This window comes from Odontesthes bonariensis, chromosome 11 (genome assembly GCF_027942865.1).
Source record: "Odontesthes bonariensis isolate fOdoBon6 chromosome 11, fOdoBon6.hap1, whole genome shotgun sequence".
NCBI classification, from domain to species: Eukaryota; Metazoa; Chordata; class Actinopteri; order Atheriniformes; family Atherinopsidae; genus Odontesthes; species Odontesthes bonariensis.
In genome coordinates this window covers 3,616,942-3,628,242 of record NC_134516.1, presented here as the reverse complement: position 1 = coordinate 3,628,242, position 11,301 = coordinate 3,616,942, and the positions used below count along the sequence as shown (strand labels likewise).

Genomic DNA, 11,301 nt, shown 5'->3' with positions numbered 1-11,301 from the left:
AGACAAGTGCTAGACAAGACAAGAGAAGTGAATCTGAAACTTAACAAAGACAAATGTGAGTTCGGAGGGAAAACACTTACCTTCGTGTTGTCAGTGAAGAGGGGGTAAAGCCAGACCCGAGAAAAACGTCAGCAATCAACAACATGCAAAGACCAAACAACAAAGATGAGGTCAGACGGTTCCTCGGGATGGTCACCTATCTCGCCAAGTTTGTCCCACAGCTGTCAACACAGTCAGCACCTCTCAGGATTCTTCTGGAACAAAAGAATGAATGGATCTGGTCCCATGAGCAGGAACAATGTTTTCTGAAGCTGAAAGAGACTCTCACACAGGAGCCTGTGTTAAAGTTCTACGACCCAGAGAAGAGTACCAGGATCTCAGCAGATGCGTCACAGTACGGCCCGGGAGCGGTGCTGCTGCAGCAACACGACGAGCAGTGGCTACCTGTCGCTTATGCATCCAGAGCCCTGACAGGCGCAGAGTCCAGGTACGCTCAAATTGAAAAAGAGCTGTTAGCGAGCATGTATGCATGTGAGCGTTTCCATCAATATGTCTATGGTCAGACTTTTGAAGTAGAAACTGACCATAAACCTTTGGTGTCCATTATGTCCAAATCTCTGAATGACTGTCCTGTACGGATACAGCGCATGCTAATCAGGCTGCAAAAATATGACGTGCACATGATATACACACAAGGAAAATACATGTACACCGCAGACACTTTGTCCAGAGCAGTGGATAAGGAGGAACGTGCAGACAGAGAGAAAAGCGCAGAAATACAGGCATATGTGGACATGATTGTGACGTCTCTGCCAGTAACTGCTGACAGAACAGAACAAATACGGAGAGAGACTAATGCAGACGAAACCATGAAAGAACTCAAGCGCACAGCACAGAAAGGATGGCCTGAAAACAAGAAGGACTGCCCCGTGAAAATACAAGACTACTGGAATTGTAGAGCAGAGCTCACAGTGGTAGACGACGTAGTGTTGAAGGGGAGCAAAATTGTTATTCCATCCTCACTACGTAAACAAATGCTCCAAAAGATACACGAAGGCCACCTCGGAGAAGTCAAGTGTAAACGCAGGGCAAGAGAAGTAATGTACTGGCCGAGAATCAATCAAGATATCAGCCAGACAACAGCATCATGTGAACTTTGCCGCACCTACAGGCCAAAACAACAAGCTGAGCCGCTGACGACTCATCCTGTGCCCCACAGACCTTACTACAAGGTTGGAACTGACCCATTTGACTGTGATGGTAAGAGTTACATAGTGGTCACTGACTACTTTTCAAACTATCCCGAAGTTGGAGCGCTGCAGTCAACATCGAGCAAAACAGTCATCAGCTTCCTCAAGACTGTTTTCGCTAGACATGGCATCCCATGTGAACTGTTTTCGGACAATGGGCCCCAGTTTTCTAGCTGCGAGTTTGCTGCCTTTGCCAAAGAATGGGGGGTTCAACACTCTACATCGAGTCCAACTTATCCAAGGTCCAACGGCTTGGCAGAAAGCTCTGTGAAAACAGTAAAAAACATGATGAACAAAGCACAGGACAGAGATGACTTTCACAAAAGCTCACTGATCTACCGGAGTGCACCTCTACAGAACGGACTATCACCAGCCCTGCTGATGGGTAGGCCCATTCGCTCCAACCTACCAGTAAATGAGGACTTGTTGACGCCCAAAAGCTCACACAAAGTCAGAAAAGCAAAGGAGGAACAGAAAGTGAAACAAAAACAGCTGTATGATCGAACAACAAAACACCTACCAGTGCTGAAGCCTGGGGACGCGGTGCGTCTCAGGGACATCTCTACAGGCACATGGAGACAAAGGGGGCAGGTGGAGGAAAAAGTTGCTCCACGCTCCTACAGGATCCAGATGGAGAATGGATTGTCTCTGAGGAGGAACCGCACGGATCTTCAACTACAGCCGACTGAAATGGACACTACAGCTCAGGAGACGGTTCAGCAGGACACGGCCGAATCTACAGAGCCAACTAACAGTGGGCCTGACCACACTGACTGTGGTCTGACAGCAGCGTCTGCATCACCAGCTGCTGTGAGACTTTCCAAACTGTCAAAATCCCCAGCTGTTGAAAGACCTAAGGGACATGTTCAGCCACCGTGGAGGCTGATAGAGACTTGCTAAAGACTCTTTAGTAATGGAAGTTGTTAACCAAAGGAACAAAATGCCCCTTTAAGTTCATTGTAAAAAAAAAAAAAAGAAAAAGTTGATGTAAAGGAAAAATGTTGACATGATTCTAAGTGTGTGTTTTGATGCTTCGAGAGTTTGCACTTGGTTATGTTTTTATTACAGAGAAAAGTGTTTAAATAGAAAAAGTTGTTTACAAGTAAAGTCATAATGTTTATTGGGAAATGCAAAGTAAACAAAAAAAAAAAAAGTACTTTGGCATGGTTTGGTTTCAAGGAGTAAATAGTATTTCTTTATAGGGGGGAAGATGTGATGTTATGAGTATAACAACTCCATTACCCAGCATGCAACAGGAGGTATGAGCATGCTGGGAGCCCCGCCTGGTGGCAGTTCTTGGCAGCCATGCAGGTAGAACCACAGCCCTTTCTATTTTCATAATAGAGACTCTCTGGTAGAACTAAGCTGTTGATAAAGCTGTGAACTGTATATTAAAAAGACCAGCTATCACGCCTCGTCTGCTTCTTATAATATTAAGCGAGACAACACAAAACCCAAGTATCTATGTGAAGCGCCCATTTCCCAAACAAAAAATGTATTAAATTAATTACAAACCAATTTATCCTAAACAACTCAAATTAAAAAAAAATGCTAATTATCAACCAAAAACTAAGCAAATAATATAAAATAAATCTAAATCCTCTGGCTTAACTATAAATAAAGAAATAGCTGCTGCAGGGAGAATAAAGTGGAGCTCAGTGAACAAAGAGCCTCATTAGTGGCTGTAATGAGCCAGTTAAAGTCCAGCTGAACCGTGTGTGACGCACTGATCTCTCTCTGGATCAGAACTCCCTCTCTGGGTGTCTCCTCTCACTTTACTTTCACTTTCCGTCCCGTTGTGGCGCAGCTGCTTTTCTCCGCGTCTGAAGGTCATTTCAGCTGTTTTTAACGCGGTAACATCAGCTGTGGGCGGCTCAGCTCCGACCAGCACAAACCTCCAAACTTCCCGGTACCGGACTCACAGCTGGAACCGTGAAGCCGGGACGGAGGAGGCAGCGGCTCGGCTCGGCTCGGCTCGGCTCGGCTCGGCAGTTCCGGTGTCAGTAAGTGGTGAACGAAGCTGTTAAAGTTGCCATAAGTTTGGGCCTTCAGTAGTTGGACTGCTCAGATCGGGACAGAATTGTTCTGAGAGGCTGTAGATGCATTAATACCCGGATGATGGGCAGCAGGACAGGAAGGACTATGGGATGTCTAATGTGAGCTTTTAGAGGGGAAACAGGCGGAGGCCTGCGGTTAGTTTCTGCAGCCATGAGCAGGGGCGGCTCCAGACCACATTTATCAGGGGGGCCGGGGTGGGCCGGGGTTTTTTCATGGGGCCCCAGAACAAAGAAAGATATGAAGTGAATTTATTTGGAGCACGAACAAAATGAATTGAACATTGAACAATAAAACATAGAAATGAACTGAAAGCAAAGACTTCAAATGGTTTAAATCTCACAGGACGCAGCAGGGGGTAAGAAAATGTTCATAAATGATGTTGCTGATATGGGATGTTATACAGCTTCATGTCAGAAGAGGCGAACTGTCCCTTTAAAGAGCAGCTTGGCTGGAAGCTGCGTCTCCTGGCCCCCGTTTATGTGGTCGGATATGTCCTCAAACTGGGCTGCACTGGTGGGTGGGTCATCTGTGCACCTGCTGATGCCTGAAAAGACCCGAATGTAGAGAGCAGCAGCCTGGGTCCTGTTTGGGTTTATTGATACTTGGATGGCTATTTGAGTTGACATGTTGAAATATGATTTAAGTTAATTGTAATAAAAATGAGCTATTTACAGTATTTATAGACAGATAATTAATTTAATGAGTTAACAGTTGAATTCAGGTCACTTATGTGTGCATTATTTAAACAGGTTAAAAACTGCGTGCATGGCCTTTAATTTGTTGGTAATCTCAGGAGAGTGTGGTCACCGGAGTCATTTTGGTCAGGCGGCACAGAGGGGAGCCGCACAGTTTTTTGGCCTTTCTCTCTCTCTGGCCATCTACACACGTAGCCGGGTATTTTTAAAACCGAATGTTTCCCCCCCCTCCGTTTATAAAATAATCTGTATCCACATTACCTCGTTTTTGAAAAAAACACCTTCCACACATAACCGAACATCTGCGTTTTCACCTGTCTTGACAACCCAAATGCATTTGCTGTTTTGCGCAATCTGCCCCCTTCAGCTAAATAATAAAGTGTGCACGCAGCTTTTTTGAGCACACTGACAGGTGATCGCATGACTGCCCCTCGATATGAGGACGTAATAATTCCGACAGCGACAGGAGTGAGGACCGGGACATGTGGAAATTGTCACGCCATTCCTCTGGGAGTACGACTTGGGCGTGTAAAATCAAGGCAGTAAACAGCGCCTGCACAATAATAACCAGCACAGTTCTCAGGCATCCATGCTTCTTCAGTTAGCAAAGGTCGCACTTTAGACTTTAAAGCAGATTTGTTGTTGTTTTGGCGCATATTGTGACGTTCGAAAACGCAAAACTCCGGTTATCTCTGTCTACACGCAGCTGTATAAACGGAGTTTTCAAAAATCTTCACTTTGCCCGGAGTTTTTAAAAACATTGGTTTACGATGCGTTTTCATGTGGATGACCGGTCCAAACGTAGAAAAATATATTTGTTTTAGCAGATACCCGGCTACGTGTGGATGGGGCCTCTGTCACTCTCTCTGTTTTTTCTCTCACCTGTTTTATTTGTCTCATATCGGATCAGTGCTGTAACATTCTTTATGTTTTTTGGAAGTAAATTGAGGAACAAAAGAGGATCTTGTGGAGTTTTTATTTTGTCGTGGATGACGAGAGAGAAGAGCATCGAGCTAACGGCTTTATGAAGGAACCCACACAGAGTGAACATGAGGGTGTAAGTGAGAACAAGACTGATGGATCAGCCATCTGAGCCGTCCAACTGCAGCAGTTTCCATCCAGGACCTCCAGCAGAGCCATCAGCGGGACGCAGAGCAGTGAAATGGCCCTTTAATGGCTGAACGGGAGGCCAGCTGCAGCGCCGCTGACATCCGTCAGCAGGAATGGTTTTAATGTTTGATCCACACAGTGTGACAGGAAGATGAAGTTCATCTCTCTGAGCTGGTGTGTGTTTCCACAGAGCAGGACTTTAACTTTAAGTTTCAGACTGAGAATGTGAAGCTGAGCCCCTGCAGCGCTTTGGTTAGCCGCCATGTTGGAGTCCTGCTTCCTCTGAGGCTCTTCTGTGTGCTCTGACCCTGAATGCTAACTGCTAGCTGGCGGATGGTGTTTGTGCGCTCATACTGTGGGATCAGCCTCCAACATCTCCCCCTGAAAGCTGAATGTTGAACATAGGAGTCCACTGCGTGTTAAAAAAACACATTTCTGATGAGTTTATACTGAAACACGTCTTTATTATCAGAGCACAAGATCTGACACATGGAGAGGAGGATGTGAGCTGCTGTGCAGATGAATGATGTGTGTTTCCTCTGTAGAAGAAGGTAGAAAGTGTGTGTGAGCTGCTGTGCAGATTAATGATGTGTGTCTCCTCTGTAGAAGAAGGTAGAAAGTGTGTGTGAGCTGCTGTGCAGATGAATGATGTGTGTTTCCTCTGCAGAAGAAGGTAGAAAGTGTGTGTGAGCTGCTGTGAGTTCAGCAGCATGGATCAGAGTGAGGACACTGAAACCTCTCTGTGTGGGGAACATGAGAGCCAGAGCAAAGCTCAGAGGTGAGGTGACCATCTCTAACTGTCCATGACTCTCCTCCATGTCCCAGCTCAGCGCTCACAGCACCAAACCACCTTTATTCACAGGAAGGGACAGAGACCTGGACCCAGGAGGGGGTCCTCACAGAGCGAACTGCAGAAGGATCTCCCACTTTTCAGCTTACAGGCCTCCAAAGCAGAGTAAGTTAGCATCAGGTCATTGATTTAGAGGTTATTAAGTATATCATGCATGCAGGCTGAAAAGCATTTTTTCCCATCAGGATCCACCAGAGACCAGAACCAGAACCTGAACCAGAACCAGAACCTGAACCTGAACCCAGCTGTGTGTCCTTTAAGAGCAACTGGTCAAAGGAAGATTTTATTAATTTCCATCCTGATGTTCCATCAGCCCAGCAGTGAGTAGCTGTCAGTATTCAGAGGCTGCATCATGTTTCAGATGATAACCTAGCCAAGCAAGCCAGACCCGTACAGCAAAAAGCTGTACAGGGGTCTAGTGCAGCTGGATAGCAGTGTGGGCGGGATAGACGGTTGTCTGTTAAGTTGCCTCTGCACTCAACGACACGCAATAGGATGGCGCTACAACCAATCAGAGCGATGAAGAAGGATTACGTAGTCAGCGCGATGGAAAGTACATGGTGGAGTGTAGTCTAATGTCAGAGAGGAAAGAATATTATTTTTCTGTGTTTTCAATACCGGCACTCCAATCTGTTAATGTAGAAACTGTACGTGAATAATGTGGAAGAATGGAACTAAACAACAGTTGCCGTTTTTGCAAAAAGAATATGAGGATTTCTGGCGTCCTTGTAAATTCAGCTCATATCTTCGAAAGACAGAAAGAAAAACAAACAATTGCCGAGAGATTAACGCAGGTTGGAGTGCCGGTATTGAAAACACAGGCAAAGTCAAACGGAATGTGTAAAGTTTGTTTAAGGTTTTTTACGAGAATAGAACATGACCTGCCGGTGCTCCGGAGATGGGTGCAGGATGAAAACGAGGAAGTCCCACTTCAGATAGCGCGCAGAAACGTCACCGTGAGCCAACTCCTTCCAAACGACCAAGTGTTCTGGAAACTCCGAAAACGGCCTTTTTTTTCAAGAAAAACTTAAGTGCAGTTATCTGTTCGTCTCGCAAAGAAAAATGTAGATTTAAATCTTCTAGAGTCGCTGCCAAAGCCAAATGGAAAGACTGTTGGCTGGGCGCAGCCACTGTTCACCTCTCTCTGGAACTACACACTGAAACGTCGCACCTCTGTCATCACTAGGTAGCCCCGCCTCCGACCCCGCTCCTCACCATTTGATTGGCCCGATTAAGTTTCGATTTTCAGCCTCGCAAAACGACCACAACTGACTAGACTAGCCCGGGTGCAAATTCAATTTGCGGTTGCGAGGGTCTAGATTTCTAGGCTGATGATAACCAGTTTCCAGCTGAATTACTTGAGACTTGGATCAGCTGTTGACGTCTCTGATGAAACTTATTAGCTGCACCGTGTGTGATGTTTTAGTTCAGTCCTGCAGCTCTTTATTAAAACAAAGGGGGAATATAGCTGAATATCTGTCCACTGATGTGGCTTCTTCACAGAATGCAGTGAACAGGGCGGCTGATGCAGAAATATTATGTTTTTACTGATCTGATGAAAAACACTTAGAGCCAGTTAACATTTGGCATCAATGGAGTGTGAAGAATCTCAGTTTTCCAACAGGACGTCACATGTGCAGCCACTTCTATACAGCAGGAAGCTGTGCAGGAAGCAGCTGAGGGTCGCTGGTGATTGGTCTGAATCTGAGGGTTAAAAGCCTCAGAGTGTGTGTGTTTATCAGCATTGAGCTCTGTAAGATCACAGAGCTGCCACCAGGGGGAGCTGTAACATTGTTCCACAGCAGCCACACTGACTCTCTGACAGGCCGTCTCACTGCAGACTCAAACACTATCACTGATACTTTAGTTTGAAGAAAACAAGTGTTTTTCTGTCAGGATCCATCAGAGACCTGGACCTGGACCTGGACCCGGACCTGGACCTGGACCTGGACCCAGCTGTGTGTCCATGCAGAGCGACCTGTCGATGGGTCGGTATTATGACTTCAAATCAGCCCCACATCCGTCCCCTCAGAGGTGAGCTGAGTGTAAATGCTGTAACAGAGTAAAATGAGTCAGTTTGAACAGTTTTTAGTCCAACGTGTGTTTAATGTGAGCTCAGCTCTGTTTCACATCCATTTCTATGTTCATATGTGAAGCGGTGTGTGTTGGATGTTTTCCACCAACACTGATGGAGGTGGTACAAATCTAAGGCCTGATATAGTCTTGTGGTCTAGGAGTAGAATGAGAGTCTATTTCATGGAGCCGACTGTTCCTTGGGAGGAGTTGGTAGCAGAAGCATATGAAAGGAAAAAGCTTAGATATGTGGAGTTGGGGGCAGAAGCAGAGCAGCGAGGATGGAAGGTTAGATTCTGTCCTGTGGAAGTAGGATGTAGAGGATTTGTTGCAAAGTCTGTTGTCTCATTGCTGAGGGAGCTGGGTGTAAGTGGACAGAGTGTGAGGAAAATAGCAGCTGGGGGCCCAGCAGGGGGCGCACTTAGGGTAAACAGACTTTTGAAAAAGCAAAGAAGAAGTTCAAGATATTTAAGTGGAGGGTGTGGCCCATGTGAGCCTTTTGAAACCAGGTGGCCATTTTGGGTGAGTTGGCCTGTATGGCCTTGTTTTTGCTGACATTTTTAGTGACTGTAGGACTGTTTAGGTGAGTTTGTCTGCTGAATCTGCTAGTGTGTCTTGTCCTGCCTCCACCTCTGGCAGCCTCTATACTTTCATTACCCGGACCAGGGTTTGCATCCCCACCCCGCTGTGACTGGTGTGCAGTTGGTGAAGGGCTGAGGTAGATTATGGTTGTTGTGGTGTGAGGAGCAGTGATGGCTGGCATTAGGGGGGTGACTCTGGGACGCCAGTGATCACTCTCTAGCCTCCTGGAGGTGTCGTGGGCCCAACTAGACGAAACACTGATGAAAGGAGGTTCCCACCTGATGACCCCAATGACCTGTTGCTCAGCACTGCTCACTGATCTATATTATAGGGATTATAGGGAATTATTCACTGAGTCTGGTCCATTTTTTTTTCTTTAGCACAAGTTTCTTGTGTTTACCTTAAATGGATGTCTCTGGGATTTCCAGTGAAAACCAGGTTGTCCAGGGAGTCCTCTGACCCACTGCTCACACCCACACATCCCTTCATGGAGCTTCAGCTTGTGTTGCTCTCTGTGTGGACAGACACAATGTGAGCTCATTCTTCATGATTCCTCCACAGAGTGGACCAGCAGAGCTCAGAGGGTCCCAGTGGTCCGTCTGCCCAGCAGCATCAAACACAGCTGGACTCCATATTTATGGTCTGTACATGTACAACAACTACTTTCCCATCTGTTCTGCTCACAGCCATCTCCATGCTGCACTCTGTAGGCCAGTGGGTTGTCAGTGTGTCCAACATGGATCTGATGTTTGGCTCCATGGTTTCAGTCTGATGGGCTCATTCATATAGTTTTCTGTTCCAGCTGCTGGAGGACAACATGCTCACTTTTGTGAAGGAGGAGCTGAAGAAGATGCAGAAGGTTCTGAGTCCAGATTACCCAGAATGCTTAGAGAGTCAGAGGGAGGGTGAGGATGAAGAGCAGAGGAGCAGCAGAGAGGCGTTAGTGAAGATCACAGTTCACTTCCTGAGGAGAATGAAGCAGGAGGAGCTGGCTGACCGTCTGCAGAGCAGTAAGAGGATTTCTCTAAAGGTTTAACCTGCTGGATAAATGACACATTTACTGATGTCTCAGCACACAGAACAGCAGATGTTCAGATACTCATTACAGGGTGGAAATGTCTGTTTACTGATGTTATTTCTTGTCTTCATTCAGACCTTTGTTCAGAATTTGTTGCTGCAGTTTGTGAACGTAAAGTTAAATGTGCCCTGAAGAAGAAGTTCCAGTGTGTGTTTGAGGGGATTCCTAAAGCAGGAAAGCCAACCCTTCTGAATCAGATCTACACAGAGCTCTACATCACAGAGGGAGGGAGCGGAGAGGTCAATGATGAACACGAGGTCAGACAGATTGAAGCAGCATCCAGGAAAGCAGGCAGAGCAGAAACATCCATCAGACAGGAAGACATCTTTAAAGGCCCACCTGGAAGAGATGAACCAATCAGAACAGTGCTGACAAAGGGAGTGGCTGGCATTGGGAAAACAGTCTTAACTCAGAAGTTCACTCTGGACTGGGCTGAAGGCAAAGCCAACCAGGACATCCACTTCATGTTTCCATTCACTTTCAGAGAGCTGAATGTGCTGAGAGAGAGAAAGTTCAGCTTGGTGGAGCTTGTTCATCACTTCTTTACTGAGACCAAAGCAGCAGGAATCTGCAGCTTTGAACAGTTCCAGGTTGTGTTCATCTTTGACGGTCTGGATGAGTGTCGACTTCCTCTGGACTTCCACAGCAAGGAGCCCCTGACTGATGCTACAGAGCCCACCTCAGTGGATGTGCTGCTGACAAACCTCATCAGGGGGGAGCTGCTTCCCTCTGCTCGCCTCTGGATAACCACACGACCTGCAGCAGCCAATCAGATCCCTGCTGGCTGTGTTGGCATGGTGACAGAGGTCAGAGGGTTCACTGACCCTCAGAAGGAGGAGTACTTCAGGAAGAGATTCAGAGATTCGGAGCAGGCCAGCAGGATCATCTCCCACATCCAGACATCCCGAAGCCTCCACATCATGTGCCACATCCCGGTCTTCTGCTGGATCACTGCTACAGTTCTGGAGGATGTGTTGGACACCAGAGAGGGAGCAGAGCTGCCCAGCACCCTGACTCAGATGTACATCCACTTCCTGGTGGTTCAGGCCAAAGTGAAGAAGCTCAAGTATGAAGGAGGAGCTGAGACAGATCCACACTGGAGTCCAGAGAGCAGGGAGATGATTGAGTCTCTGGGAAAACTGGCTTTTGAGCAGCTGCAGAAAGGAAACCTGATCTTCTATGAATCAGACCTGACAGAGTGTGGCATCGATATCTCAGCAGCCTCAGTGTACTCAGGAGTGTTCACACAGATCTTTAGAGAGGAGAGAGGGCTGTACCAGGAGAAGGTGTTCTGCTTCATCCATCTGAGTGTTCAGGAGTTTCTGGCTGCTCTTCATGTGCATCTGACCTTCATCAACTCTGGACTCAACCTGATGGAGGAACAACCAAAGTCTCAGGAGTCTGAAACACTGACAGAGACTCTCTTCCATCAGAGTGCTGTGAACAAGGCCTTAGAGAGTCCAAACGGACACCTGGACCTGTTCCTCCGCTTCCTCCTGGGTCTTTCCCTGCAGACCAATCAGAGGCTCCTACGAGGCCTGCTGACACAGACAGGAAGTAGCTCACAGACCAATCAGGAAACAGTCCGTTACATCAAGAAGAAGA

The 11,301-nt window shown here is 46.9% G+C and overlaps 1 protein-coding gene across 1 annotated transcript in view; it reads left to right on the top strand.

Annotated features, from left to right (window-relative positions):
• Positions 1-2,925: 2,925 nt before the first annotated feature.
• The window catches only part of LOC142391162 (NACHT, LRR and PYD domains-containing protein 3-like), a 355,109-nt gene continuing 346,733 nt past the window's right edge, over positions 2,926-11,301 (top strand). The window contains exons 1-5 of the mRNA XM_075476938.1: positions 2,926-3,253; positions 5,781-5,891; positions 5,976-6,068; positions 6,149-6,283; positions 7,860-7,997. Coding sequence (XP_075333053.1) covers positions 5,824-5,891; positions 5,976-6,068; positions 6,149-6,283; positions 7,860-7,997 — 434 coding nt within the window. The 5' untranslated portion in view covers positions 2,926-3,253; positions 5,781-5,823. The remainder of the gene's footprint in view (positions 3,254-5,780; positions 5,892-5,975; positions 6,069-6,148; positions 6,284-7,859; positions 7,998-11,301) is intronic.